Source organism: Aquila chrysaetos, chromosome 4 (genome assembly GCF_900496995.4).
Source record: "Aquila chrysaetos chrysaetos chromosome 4, bAquChr1.4, whole genome shotgun sequence".
Taxonomy (NCBI): Eukaryota; Metazoa; Chordata; class Aves; order Accipitriformes; family Accipitridae; genus Aquila; species Aquila chrysaetos.
In genome coordinates, this window is record NC_044007.1 from 1,827,045 (window position 1) to 1,845,187 (window position 18,143).

At 50.5% G+C, this 18,143-nt stretch overlaps 1 protein-coding gene across 1 annotated transcript; it reads left to right on the forward strand.

Moving 5' to 3' along the window:
- Window positions 1-10,322: 10,322 nt before the first annotated feature.
- On the forward strand, window positions 10,323-16,686 carry LOC115340420 (lymphocyte antigen 6E). Its single transcript, XM_030012013.2, has 3 exons — window positions 10,323-10,467; window positions 14,582-14,701; window positions 15,863-16,686. The coding sequence occupies exons 1-3, from the start codon at window positions 10,416-10,418 to the stop codon at window positions 16,069-16,071; spliced, it is 381 nt and encodes a 126-aa protein (XP_029867873.1). The 5' UTR covers window positions 10,323-10,415; the 3' UTR covers window positions 16,072-16,686.
- Window positions 16,687-18,143: the final 1,457 nt, after the last annotated feature.

Below are 18,143 nucleotides of genomic sequence, written 5' to 3' on the forward strand. Positions count from 1 at the left end.
TTACTGCTCTCAAAGAGTCATGCTTTGCAGCTGAGCTTCCCCTGGGATTTTCAAGAGAGTCTAATTAGGTGGTGAACTACCATTGATTTCCTAAGCCTACTTGAATCCTAAGCGTCCCCAGCCATTCAAGTCACCTAAGAAAACACATAAAAGACAGCCCTTTTGACATGTTCGGGCTTCAAATTGTTACAGCTCTGAAGAGATCCTTGAAGACATATTTTTGTCTCTTTGAGTTTCAAAGCACTGTGAGGAATAACAACCCACCCTGCCTGAAACACAGGTAATAGCTCAATAGTTATGTCAGCACAGAGGGGATGTTCAGTATCTTCTGTTCACACTAGGTTGGTTATCACACATCAGTCAAGCAGTTCATAAACAAGTAAGTAGAGGTAAAGCTGCTTTCTGGCAGTATTTTGGACATTCCTCCAGCCTCAGTGGGGAATAATTTCTGGCTCCTCTGGCTCTTTGCTCTCATAGGGTTATGACATTTTGAAACGAGCATCCTTTATCCCCCAGCTCCGATGTGTTGGCTGAGCTTGGGGAAAAGGCAGAGAGGAGCAAACGTGGCTGAGAGAGGACAGGCAGCAGCAGGGCACCAGCGGGGAGATGGGATGGAGAAGGGAAGGGGGGGCCAGCATGGTAAGCACTGCGCTGGGAATTGCCCACACACTGCCTCCTCATGGACCTGTTCCAGCTGGAAAAGAAGATGTCCCCATATCTATTACGCTCTTTTTTTGCAGGGCCAAACCAACCTGACAGCTGTTGCCAACCCCAGTCATTTAGAGATTGTGAGATGGTTTCTACAAAACCATGTTCCTGGCGTAGAAACGATTGATTGTGCTGTGCTTTGTTTAGTTTTGCACTCCAAGATCTCTGCTCCCTCCTCTCCCTCCAAGAGCTGCAGCTGAGGGGAGACAGAAAAGCTTTGTAGGAGGCCTGGGGGTGTCTACAGAGCAGAAGAAGGGCAGGCAGCCAGAGGCTAACACAAACAGCCCAGAGCTTCTTGGTCGTAGCCCCTGCTGCAAGCTCACTTTTCTGGAAAACAAAAAAAAAACCAAAACAAAAAGGAAGAGTTGGCAGCATCACTAGCTCAGCTGTGTTCTGGGGAAAACTAGAGATCATCAAAACAATTCAAGGGTGGTTTTCTTTTTTGGATGAGATGTTGTATCTGATGGTTAAATGAGATCTTTGGTTTGTCTGAAGCATTGCCTTCGAAATCTGCTGTGTTTTGGTTGCACATGTGGAACGATATGCATTTTTGAGATGTTTCACACTGCCTGGATTACAAAGCAACTGATTTCTCAAGAGGATGATCAGCCAAAGATGCCCCATCAGCTTCATGTTTTGTACTGCGAACTCTGAAGCCCGGTGCCTGTTTTTAAACATTTTGATTAATGGACAGGAGGGAAACAAAGCAAATGAAGGAGGTGACACCACAGTGCTGGGCAGGGACAAGACGCTGATGCCCATTGATCTGAGCATACTGGTGAGCCGTGCCTGGGGATGACAGATGTCAAGAGGGCCAAATGTGAACTTGCCAGCAGCACATGCCATTAATTTTCTCTCACCAAAGACAAACACAAAAGGGAAGGAAAGCTATGATGGAGAAGGGGAAGGGAAAGACTTTTTAAAGCAAAGGGAAGGAAGAGATGTCCAGCTGCTAAGCGCACAGGCTGGCAGCACTGGTAGGGGCTGTGGTGGCCGTGCTGCATCCCGATTCCATGAGCACATGCTCCACAAATAACCCACACAGACAGAAGACACTTCTTCCCCCCCAATACATCGAGTGCTTTCAAAAAACTCCAGGAAAGTTGGGCTCCGGGCCAAAGCCATTACTATCTTTACCGCCAGGCAAGTTGGCACAGGCAAGGGGCAGCAGAAGGAGCAATTTATATCTCAACCAGTTTCACTGGACGTGAGAAGGCAAAGACCTAGTGTGTGAGACCAACTGGCGGGGAGGAAACGAGTCAAGGGTTGAGACAAGTCCACTGAGGCTGGTGGCATGTGGTGGACCAGGATGGGCAGAGTGAAGGAGGGAGAGGAAACCTCATCCAGATCATTTTTTAGAGCAGTAGAGTGGGACTTGCTGCAGGGTCTGGAGGGAGAGGTGGTCTGCTCAGAGCCCAGCTGAGCCCAGCAATCACTACTGAGGACTCCCTTTTGTGGCCTTCCACTTCTGCACTGGGATCCCTGGTGATCAGACGCTCTTTAAAAAAGCTGCTTGGTTCTGCTTATGGGGACTTTCTCCTGCTGGCAGAATTCTGTATGTGCCCCCTCGAAGGCCTTTATTGCCTTCCTAGCTCTTCCTCTCCTTTTCACCATGCCAGTTTAAGTGCTGCCTGCTGGTAGCACCCAAACGGATGTTGCCTCCGACAAGATAAAATGGACAGAGGGCTTCCTAGGTCACCTTGTCTACAAATTTAGAGGAACCCCTTCTTTTCTTTAAATTTCTGGATGCCAGAGCACCTGACCATACCAGGATTACACTGATTGATCCCTTGCAGGTGAAGTGCCTTAAGGTTTTCACTGTGTTTAAATGGATTTACTGGTTACTTTGCCAGTCATACCAGCACCCACCTGGTTCCTGGACTGAAAGCCCACAGTCGTGAATGAGGAGATGAAGGTCTCTGAAAAGTGAGTATGGGGGTAGGATTTATGAATGGACTTTGTCAGAGCTGATGCTGCGAGTGGGAAATGACTGAAACTCTTTCAAATAAAGAAGGAAGAGGGACACTTAAAAGCTGTCCTTCTTGGTTGGAGGTGAGAAATGGTTGGTGTTGGTCTGGCTGAACATGATCACAGCTCCCTTTCCACACTGGTACCTGCCTTTCCTGGGCTGGAGGAAGGTGCAGGTAGAAGGTCAGGGCTCCTCTGGCCCAGGAGTTTAGGCACAGACAGCCTAGTCTCCTCTTTCTCCATGGGAAGAATCAGTCACATTTGCTTTTTCAAATGTGTGTGGTTGGTTGGTGGTGCTCTCCAGGCTTAGCTGTGCTTGCTGGGAGAAGACATCCAGGTGATGCTTGGAGGTGCCTCTTCAGTGTAGAATTTGTTTCGCAATCTCACAACAACTTTGAGTTGCACACCCAGAGTCAGGAGATGTGTTTTTGCTTCCAGCCTGCAGTACATGTAGAGTAAAAGGGAAGACAGGTGTGGAGACTATAACCACATCTAACACAAGAGTAACAGAGCCATATTGCTGCCGCAGATCCGTGAGATTAACACGGATTAGCCAACTAACACTTCAAAAGCAAGAATATTAAAATGAAGCAGGGCACAGGTCTAAGCAAATAAAAGGTGGTGGTTTCAATACGAATATGCACATCAGTGAGGGACATCAGCCAAACTAAGTGGTGTCCAGGCACAGAGGTATTGGGAAAAGAAATCTCTGGCATCCATCACAGCTACCAAACCCAGCCTGTTTCACCTGCTCCTGTTTCTTCACAATAGGGAAATCTTGGTATTTCAGAAGACTGGATACCACCAAATGCAGCATCCATCATTATAAAGGGGATGGGGAACACTCTGGGGACATACAGAGCAGTCATCCCAGACCCCAGTCTTGGAAAAAAACTCTGAAATAAATCATCAAACAATTTGCAATGGTATAGGGGCTATCAAGGAGATGGGGATGAACAGCAAGAGCTTTGTGACAGATGGGTGTTATTCCCACCTGTGACAAGATGGCAAAATCTGTAGTTAGGGTAAAAGTGGTACCTGTCACATAGCTCAGTATTAATAAAGCTTTTGGCACCGTATCACATGACAGTCTCATAAGCAAAACTAAGAAAACACAGTCTAGCTAAAATCATGAGCAAATAACTGTCAACAGTTTGCTGTCAAACTGGAATGATCTATTAAAGAGGGTCCTCTGTGGCTTGTCTTGGCTCTGGTATGATGCAATGTTTTAATTACCGGTTTGAATGATGGATTAGAGGATAAGTTCATTGAGCTTGCAGGTGACAAACTGAGAGAATCTGCAAATAGGAGAATTCTGTGTGACTCTGCTAAATCTAAGCGATAGTCTGAGAAAGAGGATGTAATTTAGGAAGGACAAGCACAAAGCTCTACAGTTAGTGTGGACCTGTCATCTGCACAAATACAGGATGATTCCTTCCAGCAATCTGGCAGAAAAAGAAGTTGTGGTGGGTGTTATAACAGATCACAAGTTTAACATGTGTCAAACTTAGGGAAAAAATTATGAAAAAGAAGGCGGCCTTGTTGGAACTCTGCAATCCATTGAAAAGTCTTACACTGGGAAGAGTAAAATAGTGTGTGATGGGATGAGATCCTTCCAGTCTTTTCTCCAAATGGAAGGCCTGGGCTGCTCCATTCTCCCCACTTTTTGCTTTAGGGTTCACACAGCAGCAAAGGAGCTTTTAGATAGGATCAGAAAGGTTTCCTAGCATCTAATGTATAGTGAAGAGCTGGAGAACTGCCTCCAACATCAGCAGCTTGAGCATCATTATCGAGATACATCAAAGCATGACAGAAAAATACCGTCCTCAGCATCCACTGGGGCTGGAGAATGAACTCAGCTGTCTCTCCTGATTCTCTCCATCTCCTTTCTGTCATTCCCATGTACCCGTTGTGGGTGCTGGTTCCCTTCACTACAGCAGAATTGTGGTGTTCAGGCTTGACTTTGCTTTATCATAGAATCAAAGAATGGTTTGGGTTGGAAGGGTCCTTAAAGATCATCTAGTTCCACCCCTCCTTCCATGGACAGAGACACCTTCCACTAGACCAGGTTGCTCAAAGCCAAATATACAGCAATGTCTAGCAGCAAAGGTGACCCAAAGTTGCTCTTCCACTGCCACCATGTAGGAACTTTACTCCAAAGGATATTCAACCCCCAGAACACCTTCAGGGTTCCCAGGATCTCAGTCAACAGTAAAAGCAATAGATGTGCTGAGCCAGTGAGTGGAGAGACAGCTCTCCATAATATGAATGACATATGGTTTTCTCCTCTTTCACCTGATTTCTCACCTAGGCAAATCCCTAAGCACCACACAAAGCATTGTCATCATGCATGGGGGTGACAGGGACTCAATTTTCCTTGGTCCAGAAGGGCCAGGAACCAGTCACTGGCTGCTTGCCTCCTTCTCACAGTAGCTCACCTGGGACTTGCCTCCAGCTCCAGGGCCTGCTCCAGCATTAGATGTTAATCAGCAATTAGATAACGTGCAGACACTGCTCCTGGGAACAAGAAACTCCCTTCTGCAGTCTACGGGAAATTAGTGTAATAAAACTCACTGCAAGATCTTCCAGGAGAAGAAAGCAATTTTATCATACAAAATCTCTAAGCAAGTTGGTTTTGCCCTCTCACACTCATCCTTACAGATTTAATTTGATCACTGTCTCACAAGCACCAACATGTGTGTGTGCCCTGATGATCTGGGCAGTGTCACTTCTATGCCAGAGGTAGCCAGGAGATGACAGCTATGCAGTTCTCATCATGCCTCTGAGGTTCTTGGCAGAGCACAACAAACTGCTTTTGGACTCCCCCTTTACAGCCTTTAGAGAGAGGATGCTGTTTTGGCTCCTTTTCCCTTTTATTTTGCCCTCTTAGATGAAATTCCCTAATCAGTTCTTTTGTTTTCTCTATCTGGGTGTTTTACGGCTCCCACCCTCCGGAGACTCTTATCTAAGGTCAGTTTATTCCTCCTCTACATTTGAATGAAGTCAGACACAGGGTGCTCTAGAGCAATCAACACATGCCTTTCCTTTTAACCCTTGCTCTGCTGTTTCTTCCAGGTGCTTTCACACACTTGCACATTCCCACTCCTATGTCTTTCATACCAAACTTAACATTTCTACCTCAAATCTCCGCAACCCGAGCACCTTGCCTACATCTTCAGCACGGTTTGTGCAGCCTCCCTGGAGCCTGGTGAATTCCTTGTTTACAGAGAGGCACATTTTTGGTGGAAGGGATGGGGAAGGGCCTGAAAAGCCTCTTCCCTCCCCAAAACCATCAGTCAGTGAGGGCCCTGCTGTGGGAGAGGAGATGCCCCCAGGCACAGGAACCTTTGCAGGTTGCTGCAGAACCTCATTGTTGGTTCAAAAGATGCCAGGACTGGAAATAAGGCTACAACACGGGCCCAAAGTTCACCCAGGAGATGGAGATAGGACTGGAGGCAGGTGTATCTACTACGTAGGTCAAGAGCCATCCAGCAGACAGGGTTGGAGACAAGGTCACAACCTGAGTCCAGTAGCCATCACGAGGCCAGAAACAGAGCTGGAGACAAACTACCTACAGCAAGGGTCCAAGGTCCATCCGGGAGATGGCTGGAGATAGGCACACTTACAGCAGAGTCCTGGCAAGGGCAAAAGGCTCAGGCTTGAGCTTAAATAGGGCTTCTGGACCCATGGCCGCAGTCTGAAGGGAGGTCCCTGGTGAGGCTGGTCAGGGCAATTAAGGCTTATGCATGCACTCGGGGCATGACAACATGAGCCCATTTGTAGAGGAGTCAGTTTATAATGCTGGAGCACTCTAGAACAACCTTTCTTACAGGTAGCCTTGTCGCTCCAGACATGGACATATGTTCCAGCACACTTTCAGCAGCCTGGAGAGATCACAGGAGCAATGAGAGTTTAACTTTTTGCCTGAGTAATGACCCCTGCTTAAAGCTTCACAATTGTTTTCCTGTCAAAAGCCTAGAATAAACAAGCAAGACAGAGGGTGAGTCATGCAGACTCTGGAAGGAGGACATGTGAAAATACCGATTTCTCTCATACCAACTGAGCATGCACCAACCAGTGAACCACTTTCAACTTAACAGCTCTGGGAGAAAAGGAAAATGGAAACGTTGACATCAAACAGAAACAAAAGTACATAAATTTGACAGCCTGATCATGACTGCAGGTTGTGGTTTAAGTGGGCAGATGAAGGTCCTACTCCAGTAAACAGCGCAGCCCAAAGATATACCTGGTTACACACCCACATTTCCAGGAACCTCAGTAGCTAACTGAGAGCTATCTCAGGTCTGTCCCCATGGGCTGCAGCAGAGAGTGGCCTGTCAGGGTGACAGAGGACAGTGAGCTGTTTGGCACCGTAGGCAGCAAGAAGGCTCAAAGAAGCACCCATGCCTTGATTTGCCTATGAAAAACCTGTGTCTGGAGCATCCTTGGATGATCCAAGAATGTTCCTGAAGGTGTTCTGGGCAACTCTGATCCACACCAACCAGAAGGAGCTTCAGGAGGAGAAACATCCAGGGGTGGGATGATGGGGAAGGGCTGGCAGATGAAGTCACACCTCTCATTCAGCCAGGTGGAGCAGGACGGTGTGAGCAGGAGTCTCAGGGATGGTAAATCAGGGCTCCAGCATTCTTTGCAGCGTAGGAAGCTATGCCAGCACCTGGGGCAGTGAGGGCCTTTACATCATGACTACGTAGTAGCAGACTGCTCTGGGCAAAGAGACCTGTCTGTTTGAAACACACCTTGCAGCAAGGATGGAGATCCTGGGCTCCTGCTCTTCCAGGCTAGAGAACAGATTATGTCCTCCGAGTCCTCTGCTCTGCCAGATTGATACTCCACATTTTACGGTGAGACAGCTTTGGCAGGTGGCACAGGACCCTTCTACAGAGCAGTCCTTATCCCCTCCTGCAGAAGAGAAGCCTGAACACTTCTCATCTCCAGAGAATGATGTAACTATTGAAAAGAAAGGACTTTGTCCCCTTCCTTTGCCATCTGTGCAAGGTGGTTTTAGCAGGTTTGCTCCACAAACTCTCTCTGTTCCACTAACTGGGGAAACACCTCATTTGCAAATTCGACTGGGGTTTAAGTGCCTCACAGCCAGCCACGTGCACAGCCCTGGCCAGGCTCAGGAAGTCTTACCTAAGCCCTGAAACAGAAACGTGATGGTAAAGGAAACTCTCTGCCACCTGGCTCCACAGAAGCTGAGCAAGCTGTTAGCAGGCCCGCGTTTCAAGCTCAAAGTCCTGAAGTGCCAGTTCAGCGCTGAAGCCTTGCAGACCTAGTAATTCTAGTTTTAATTGCTGCACCTATCTCTGCTACCCTGCTCCCCTGACCCATGAAGGGAGCTGGCATACTCTTCATTTCCTGATTTTAAAACTAGCCATTCCTCCCCATCATGCAAGCAAACCTTGAAATATTTACTCTAGCACCAGTTTGCTTTATGATCCAGCTGCTTCCTTATCTCCTTTTCTCTTAAGCATGTTTTTGTACCTGTGTCCACCTTTCCCCAGCACGGAACACATTCCTGTTGCTGGACTCTACCTCTGCTGCCTTTCTTTCCGCCTCCCTCTTCTTGTGAAGAGACATTTTTTTGCTTTGCATTCACAGTATGAAGCCAACGGTTCAACAAAGCCCTCCAACAAACCCCAAACTTGCAAGAAGAGTCTGGAGCATTCGGTGTGGTGTTTTGCTGCGTGTTCGTCTAGAACAGAAAGCCCTGCCATCAGAGTTGCTGTGTTGAGCTTTGAAGTCTGCTGTCCCACACCGCAGCCTCAGTAAGGAGGTGGGAGACATGGGCTTAGACCAGCAAGCTTTCAGAAGGGCTTCCTTACCTGGCGCATCTTCCACCATAGCGAACTGGTCCCCAGTCGCTCTGCCCACCTCTTCTGTTTGCAGCATCCCGTAATTAATACTGTCCCCACCCAGCCATTTCAGTAGTATTGGGATGACTCTAGATCCTGTGGTGAGTTGTGTCCTGTGTGACTCTTAGGTCCTCTCTCTTCCTTCCTAGCAGCAGACAGGTCCTCTCCAGGAAATAGTGGAACTGATAATGTTAAATTTGGGGGATGGGGGGGGGGAGAAAACCAGAAAGCTGTAGGCCCTTCTATACTTCTCGTGGGGATGAAGGGAGTCTACAAGACATGGAAGGAACAGGAGAGCTGAAGCTATGCCTTCCTGATACCCAGAAATTAAATGTCAGGTGCTGCAGCTCAAAGTTGAGATAAATGCTGTGAAATTGCTCACATGTAGGCTACAAAAAGCCAGACCAACTCCTACGGGCACAACCTGAACTCAGTCTGTATGAGATAGGGGTCTTGTGAGTGTACCTGAATTACAGTTGCTCAGGCTACCGCAAAGCTGAAACTTCCCAGTTTTTTAGCATTTGATTTGTAAACCAGAGAATGAAACAGTGCCAGCAGCCCGTTCCAGTGGAAGATATTAGACCACAGAAACACATTGCTCGCAGTCAGTTCCTGCTAGAATAACTGGCAATGACAAATAAAAATGAGCCATAGGAGAGAAAAGGGAAGTGGGGATTTGCAGGCACGGTGTTGTTTTCCAAGTAGAGAACTCAGAATGCATTCTGACAAGACAGGAGCTGGAATTTCTTCTGACAGATGCATTTGCCAGGAAATGCTGATTCTGCGGAATTAAACCCATCTGTGGCATACAGAGTTTGTCAAACCTGCTTGCTTCTTGCTACCTCACCAGCCATCTCCTCCATTCCCAGGCTTCCTTGACAGTCAGCTTCACAGGGTCCCTCCCCCAGTGCCCTCCCTGCAGCTCATTTCTTAGACGACTTAGCTATTTCTGTGGGACATACTGAACCTGGGACACTCCAAGAAACCTTTCTGGGGGACTGTCCTACGCTCTGAAGGCCCATCCTGGCAAGCAGCCCAGGCTTTCCCGTGCCACCCCAGCTGCTGGGCCCTTGCACCTTCAAGCTTCCCAACCCTGTATGTCTAATCCCATTAGGCTCTGGTAAACGGCTAGGGAAGTTGGTAGCCTGTCTGCTTGGGTCTTGCATGGGGGCTGTGCATGCGGAGGGGTTATGCATGAAGAGGGGGTGTCATGCATACAGGGGTCTTGTGCATTCAGGGGTTCTTTTATGCAGGAGATCCATGCACGAAGGGAGCCCTGCACACAGGCATTTGTGCTGGCAGGGCATGGGTATGTATAGGGCGGTTGTGAATGTATGGGGGTGGGGTGCGTTCTCAGGGGATCTGTGAATGAAGATGCATGGAGGAGGGAAGGGAGGCATGAACGCAGCAGGTCCTCTGGATGAAGGGAGCCGGGGACGCAGGGGGTTGCACTTGGAAAAGGCTGTGCATGAGTGGCGCCCGGCATGCAGGCAGCCCTCCCGCTCCCGTCTCTCCCCTCAGGGAAATAGAGGGGACCCGAAAGGGGGATGGAAAAAGCATTTGGGGCAGGGCCGGGGGGAGAGCTGGCTCTGCTCCCGCGTGGCTCTAAGCCCCCTCAGCGGGCCAGGCGCTAGCAAGCACAGGCGCCACAGAGACTGCCCCCTTCCCCGGCCCCGGCTCTCCGGAGCGGGGAAACGAAACCAGGCGGGGCCGGGGTAGGCGGTGGGGGAAGGCGGTGCGGGGCAGGGGCCGGCCCGCGGGGCGGGGCCGCTGGCCTTTCCCCACCCCCGGCGCTCGGCCCTGCCGCCAACCTTGTGCGCAGCCAGCCGCCCTGCGCATCTCCGCTGGCCCCACCGCCGCACCATGAAGGCGCTCCTGTTCGCTGTGCTGGCTGCGGTGCTGTGCGTGGAGAGAGGTAAGGGGTGGTGTGTGGGGGGATGCCCCCCGCCACCACCATCTCTCCCCGAGGTCCTCCAGTCCTTCCCCAGCCCTGGGTTTGGGAGCGAATGTGGGGGGGGGGGAGGGGTGTGCTGCGTCTTGCAGGGTGGGCTCTGGAAGTTGGAGGTTTGCGGGGGGGGTGAGGGTTGCAAAGGGGCTGGGGGGGGGGGGGGGGGGGCAGAGCTGAGCCGTGCCGGGGTTTTGCGCGGGGTGTGTGGGGGGGTGTCTTTCCAAGATCTGCCTCGCAGCAGTGTCCCTCTTGAAGCAGGAACTTCAGGGCTTCCGTGCCTGTATGTATAGGTATGCATCTCCAGCTGTGCATGTAGATATTTTGGAGCTTTTCCCAGCTGCAGCTCGAACAAAGACCAGGGCCGGCTCCGCTCCCCCTTTTCGGTGCAGCGAGCCGGGATAACGGCGCCGAAATGGGCTGAGATGCAGCCGAGGGGAAGGAGGGTGGAGGGGAGATGGAGCCCAGCCCCGGCAATGGCTGATGGAGCAAAGTCTGGGCAGAGCCACTCGTGATCCTGGCTCCTGCCCCCCCACCCCCCCCCCCCCCCAGCATCCTTCGGGGCAGGCTGCGGTGGCCAGCGTGTGGGGAGGTGACCCCCAAGGGACCATGCCCTGTAGAGCGCATCTTGGGGCTGCCACCGAAACGGGGGAGAACGTGCTTCCTGTTGCTGGGCATTAAACTGCAAGTTGTCCAAGTCGCAGAGGCTGCAATCCCCGCCTTCCCAATGACTCCATTCCTGACTATCCAAACTCCATGGGGCCGTGCAAAACCCCATATTGTTTCCATATGTCGATGCTTGGAGAAGCCAAACAAAGAGCAAACAGGAGAGTTCTGGGCCCTCCGAGCCCCTGCTCAGGAAACATGGGCCCTTCTTGTTTCCTGAGGAGACCGGTAAGAAGAAACTAGTTGTTTGCTGCCCTTCCCGTGCCCCCCTCCCCATGGAGTCCGGGAAGCAATTGGAAATTCAAGCGTTGGGTCGGGTCTCCGTCAGAACCCAACTGTCATGTGCTCCGTTCCAGTTGGGAGGATGGGCTGTCCAGGCCAAGGCAGTAAGGGGTTTCACTTCCCCCCCCCCCCCCAAACCCCCCCCACTTTCAGCTTTAAAGTTCTTAGCCAGGCAAAAGGCCAGCTTTATCCCCAAAGGCTTCCAGCAAAACCAGGGAGTCTTTTGCAGAAAGCTTTACCCCCCTGCTCAAAGTGCCCTGAAGATCTTGCATATGGTGTGTAAGGTTCTTGTCTAAGAGCAATGGAAAAGGAAAGAGCGTTCGGCATAGGGACCAAATGGAAGAGCTGCCGAAGCAACAGCATTTTTCAACGGTGCTGCTGAGCTTCAGAGCGGGTTTTCAAAGGCTTTTTTTTTTTTCTTTCCCCCTGCATTGCTCTTTACAAGAATGGCTTCAACCTCTTATCTGAGGAATTCCCCCAAATGATCGGCTCTGTTTTGGGAGCTCTTTGTTCCTCCGAGGAGCCGAGCAGCAAACAAATAAACACATAAATTCTTACTGTGGAAGAACACTGCATTTTCTGGTGAAAACGAGGCTTCCCTTTTGCATTGTTCAGTCTTGGGCTTTTTTTTTTTTCTTTCTTCTTTTTTTGTAGCCTTGAGCTCCAACTCTTTGCTCTCTTTCCAGCTGCATCAAATAATTCTGCCACCCCTCTTGTGCCTTTTGTCTAAAACACTCAGCCTGCTTGCTCTCTTAACTCTGCAGTGGGTTATTTAGTTTTCTGTTTTGCTGGGGCAGAAAGTGGCACTAGCTATTACTGCGCATTTCCTCTCTTAAACTACGTTGAAAGACTTGCCTCTGCTGGAAAGGTTTTGTCTATATTAAGACAAGGGGTAATAGGTAGGTGTGACACAGAAAAACATGGGGACAGGTAGGAGATGCTGTGGTAGGAGCACAGATTTAGTCACGTGGCAGAGAATTTCATGCCTAAAGGCACTTTTATGTGCATGTACAAATATTTCTCATGTGTTTGTATCTGGAACCTCTAAGCCTGAATGAATAGGACTGCACCACTCGACTCCTGCGTTCAGCATAGTGAGCAAATACATATGGGGACATACGTCCTGCCATAATGCACACAAGAAACCTGTAATCCACTTCATTCCGGGTTGCAGAAGGTTCCTGTGAAATGGGATGAGTCAGTTTGCCTCCTCACTTTGCCCTCAGGGTGGTTGCAAGGAGAAGGGTTTGTGCCAGGTCACCTGAGACTTGAGAGCAGAAACGTGCTGGGAAAAAGGGAGCAGGAGAGAGCTGGCCTTCACTCAGAGGTTCCAGACTGAGTTTTGGCCAAGCCATGGAAATGCTCTGAGGGCTCAGCAAGGGACAATAGCAGGCTGTAGACTCAATGGCTGGCTCTGTCCTCCTCCCCTTCTCCTAGATCCCAAGGCAGAGTCCACTGATGAATCTCTCCTGGGGCTGTAGACTCAACTGGTGGCCCTGTAATCCTGGGTGCTGCATGTAGGTTGTGGCTGCTGGGTTGGCATGCTCGGGTAACTCGGTTTTGTTGCAAGGATCATGGGAGACTGATGATTGTTGGAGGATGTATGAGACAGTCCAGGAAATTCTTGCTTAGAGGGTTGTGGGGTTGGCTTCATCTCCAAAGCAGAGTCGTTTGGCTGCCCCGATGTGACATTCAGGATCGCCCACTAACCTGCTTTAGTCTGTTTCCCTGAGATTAGGTTTTTGTTTTCTTTCCCTGCTTTGGCCATGGCTGCTCAAAAGTCATTCCTCTGGAAACAATTGTTATTTTTTCCCCAATTTTCTTGTAAAAAGCTTTTTTTTTTCCTGAGAGAAACAGGATTGAGAAGAACCTCAAGAGGTCATGCAGTCCCACGGCAGAGTGGGACAGCTGCTGACCAATATTTGTTCAATTTATTCTTCAAAATACTCCATAACAGGGACTGCTGAGCCTCAGCAAGCTCTCCCAGGGCTTCACCGACTTCACCTCCTTAGGATAATCTGTTTGTGGTGGGGCTGAAAGACGTAGGAGCAGGAACGATGCTGCCTTGCACTTCCCATCCTGCATCAGCCCCCACTCTGGTTTGCATCCTGTAAACGCTGAAGAGAAAGGCTGTACCTCGTGGAAAGGCTTGCTGTCTTGAGTGCTCAGAAGTCAGAGGCCGTGAAACATCGGGAACAGACCTCATCTGTCTGCATATGTAGGTCAACAATTGCAGTGTGGATGTGATGTTCTCGTATGTAAAATACAGAGAAGATCATCCGTCCACTGCAAAGTGCATATGTCCCTGCTGAGTCACTGGTCCAGGCTGTTTCTACAACCATTTCCCACCACTGAATGCTATTTTCCAATCTTTCCTCTTTCTTGGGCAGATCTGAAGGATGAGGGAGGGGAGCCAGCTGGTGCAGTCCATCCTGCTGGGGTAGGATAAACCATTTTAGGGGACCTGCCGTGGAGGAAGGCATGCTTTTTTTGCTATCCCCCTGCTCCAGATTAAAAACGTTGGTTGCATATGCTGCCCTCATAGTGCTATGACTCCCTGGGTAGTGGGACAGTGCAAGTCCTTGCAGGTCTTGCTGCAACGCTGGTCTTGCTCTAGCTGAGAAATCGTTTCCACCACATGCGCTAGCTCAAGCGTAGCCTGAGCTTTGTGCCCTGCTGCCAAAGGCAGGTCACAGAAAGCTTGAACCCATGGTCACGCCTGGACCATTTCCCATCAGTGTCCATGGTAGCTGAGCTGAATAAGCCCAAATCTCAGGCTCCAGGTTGCAGGCCTGAACTTGCCTCCATTGTTTAGTTTCAAGTTGGCAGCTGTAGCTTGAACCCGCTTTTGGGGCAAATGGGAGGATGCCATAAAGTATCAGGTTGACCTGTGGTTGTATTGAGGCTTTAGCTGACAGCTGATCCCTCCAAGAGCTTGAAATGTATTCCTTATGCTTGAACCCGTCACTTGTTCAAGTTTTGGGGGAGAAAAAAAATCTTATCGCAGATCGATACAGCCGAAATAGCAAGCGTGGCTGGGGCCAGGAGCGGTGCGTGCCGTGTGTCAGAGGTGGGGACGGCCAAGCGAAGAGGTCTTCCCACCAGCTCCTAACCGAGGTGTGCCTTTCCCTTGCAGCCCACACGCTCATCTGCTTTTCGTGCTCGGATGCATCCTCCAACTGGGCCTGCCTGACGCCTGTCAAGTGCGGGGAGAATGAAAACCACTGCGTGACGACATATGTCGGAGTGGGAATCGGTGAGTGGTGACAGGACCTTCCTCTGCCCCTCTTGGCTGCTCTCCTGGGTCACCTGCTGAGCGGCAGGAAGGCTTTCCTTCCTTCGGCTGGGAAAAGGGGAAAAGTTCTGCTTCGCAGCTGAGAGTCGGACCATCGCGAGGGAATTTTTACGAGGGACGTGCTGCTAGACAGAGTCACGTTAAAGCCCACGTGCCTGCACCGATGCCGGGAGTCCGAGGGGAATTTTGGGGTGGGGGCGGGGAGGTTGCTGATGAATAAGTGAAAGTGTGGAGGATGCTGCCAGCTTCCTCTGTAGGAAGCCCCGGGGTTGCCTTTCCTGCTTTTGCCCTGTGTTCAGGCTGTTCATCCCCGAGTCCCGCCTTTGCTTCTTTGCTCTCCGTGGACGAGGTGGGGTTGCCAGGAAGGGAGATTTGCAGGTTTCCTCCCTAAGTGCCAGGAAAGATCGGGGATGGGGGGGGGGTTCTGTGCTTCCCAGCTGCTGCTTTTAGGGAAGCAGGCTGCTCTGGCAGGTCTCCTGGTGTCATTGCAGAGCCCAGAGCCCAGCCTGGCTTGCTTTGCTCTCCCTTAGAGGAGGGAGGGCTGTTGCATGCCCGAGTTGCAGGGTCCACAACGTGGGCGGGTCGTGCGTGCACAAATGGAGGCTGGGAGCTTTTCTAAACCTGTCGTCTTAGCACGGTGCTAATGGTTTCCTATTTCCTGCTGCTAAATGTGTGCCGTGCCTCTCTCGCAGCCGATGCTTGAGACGCAGACTTTGCTCACAAGCGCTTCCCTGGCGCTCCCTATGCCCCATGCTCTCTGTCTCGCTTGAGGAGTCCCAGGGTCAAGCTCGAGTGGGATTTTTGAGATTCTTCACGGGAGCCGTTGCGGCCAAACTTTGGCCGACAGCGTGGAAGGGGTGTCCCTGGGGTGTTGCTTGGTCTCTAGGGTCTGTGTGGGTGGTTATCACGGGTGTTCCTTGAAACGTGTGGGCTGGCTGAGATTGCTGCCGCAGCCTGATGCCGAGAAGCGCTTCATCCTCTCCGTGCCGCCTGTGACTCTTCAGCTATTTCAGTACTGTTATTTCCTTTGCAGAACAGGTGATCAGAAAGCTGAGAAACATTCTAAACCTGTCTCTTTTTGCTTTTCTTCCTTTTCCCCCCCCTGCCCCAACCTAAATTCAGGCAGCAAGTCTGGCCAGTCCATCTCCAAAGGATGCTCTCCCATTTGCCCCAGCGCTGGGATTAACCTCGGCATAGCGGCTGCCTCCGTTTACTGCTGCGACTCCTTCCTCTGCAACATCAGTGGTTCCAGCAGCGTGAAAGCCAGCTACGCGGTCCTGGCCTTGGGGGTCCTCGTTAGCTTCATCTATGTCCTCAGGGCTCGCGAGTGATGGGGCTGGCCGAGGAAGAGCCGTCTTCCACGGGCCGTCGCGGGTCTCATTAGCCAATATCTTCTCTGTCGCTGTCTGCAAGGAGATCCTCTACTTCTCAGCAGGCTTCCAAGATGGTTATTTCCCAGACTTTATGCTCTTCCAGCATCGGAGACCTGGGCAGTTTGGCCAAGCTGTTCTCCTCCTTCTGTGGACATACCCCATTGCACTCTCACACCTCCTTGGCAAAGGTGGATCGTTTTGGAAGGGTTTCTGCTTTTATACCTAATACCCCCCCCCTCGTTTCTAAGGTTGGTTAAAACAAGGCTGGGACTCGCCGAGAACCGATTAATCCCAGACACCACCCGGTCAAGCGTTCAGACGTTCCTGCCTCTCACCTCCGTGGAGGTGCCTGGCACCGGCGTGCTCCAGCACATGGGTGGCCCGGGCATCGGGAATGCATGACCCGAAGGGAGACACATTCCCAGCCCCTTGCAGCTGCAGTCTCTTTTTATAAACCCGTTTCGTTTCTTCTGATCCTGGGCTGACTTTTCTGGAAAACAAATGACATGTACCTTGTCCTTCCGAGCTCTGTAAGTGCCAGACCTGAATAAACATGCTCCTGTTGTTACCTGAGATGGGACGTGTGCTGTGTGTGTTTCCTTGCTCCAGACAGAGAGATTAGAAACGGCTGTTATGGAAAACCCAAATACTATGCCTGGCACGAGGGCCTCTTACCCTCTCAAGCGGCTTTTGAGTCCTTCATCTCAGCATTCCTTCCAGCTCACCTCTGAGCGGCAAGGCCATCTCCTCCCTGTTGCTGTCCTTTCTAATAAACACCCCTGGGCCACCTTGTTTCACCTGTCTTGGAAATCGCCTTTTCCAGGTGCATTTTAGTGAAAAATGCCAGTTATTGGGGTCTTGAGTCAACCCCATTACTCCTAACGGAGCAAGCGCACTGGGAACAGGACCTCTAAAAATTAGTCTGCATGTTACAAAGACTTGGTGCCTCGATTTCCCTACTTTGGACTTGTGATGGTGATACACAATAACATCGATACCTAAATAATCCAGGGCAACAGGTCTGTTTGCAAAATTTAGTGAAGTCAGAGGCAAAGATATCAATACTCAGATCTGTAGGTTCAACCTGCAATCCCTGGCTGATGGTGCACGTGGACTGCAGAAGGTGACTTCACCACCAAACCTGCCACTCCTGCTGTCCCACAGATCCCAGGATCTTCCCAGGTCTTTCGGCAGTGTTGCTTCTGGAAGTTCTCAGCCATCCCATGGGAGTTGTGTCCTCCTGCCGTCTCTGCGTTGTGCTGGTTTCCTACCTGCTTTGCCTACCTGTGGACCTGCTAGACAAAACAAGCCAAAATTGAGCCTTAAACTGTCAGGTGAAATCTTGCTGTCGCTTCCACTGATTGATCAGAGGTGCAGTGGGCTTTTTTCTCTTCTAGCAGCAAAAATCAGGTGTAGTATTGGCACTCTCTAACCATGCCCTCCTTGTATGTGGTTCTCCTGTTTTGTGTCAAAAAAACAACCAAAAGCCTCTCAAGCTGCACACACTGTTCAATTATACCTCTGTCCCACTTAAATAAGCGTTAAACGGCTTCTTTTGAAAGATGGTGTGCAGATGTACAGAAATATTTGCAACAAAAGTGGTTACGTGTTTTTTCCTCCGCCTTCTCCCTGTCTTTTAATTAAAATGACACATGCTAATGACAACCTTTACAACAGGAGGGACTGGTCATCGTGACGTGACCTGCAATTAGGTGATGAGTTTGGTAAGAACGCATTGCTTGTCTCCTTGGTCCTCAGATGTGCCTTCCTCTGGTTAATGCATCCTCCCTCACCTGCTGGGACCTGCTGGGACCACAGGGCTCGAGGTGCGCCACACCTCTGCTATGCACAGATAGCACAGGGAAAACTGGGGAGAAAATTGCTAGAAATGGGGTAAATATTCCCAAGCTTCCCTGTGCCTGAGCCTTCCTCCCAAGAGGTTTAGAAACCTCGTTTGCAGGGTTAATTTGTTCCTCGCCGCTTGCTGTGAGTAGATGCTGTAGTGAGACCAAGGCAGCACCCAGAGTACT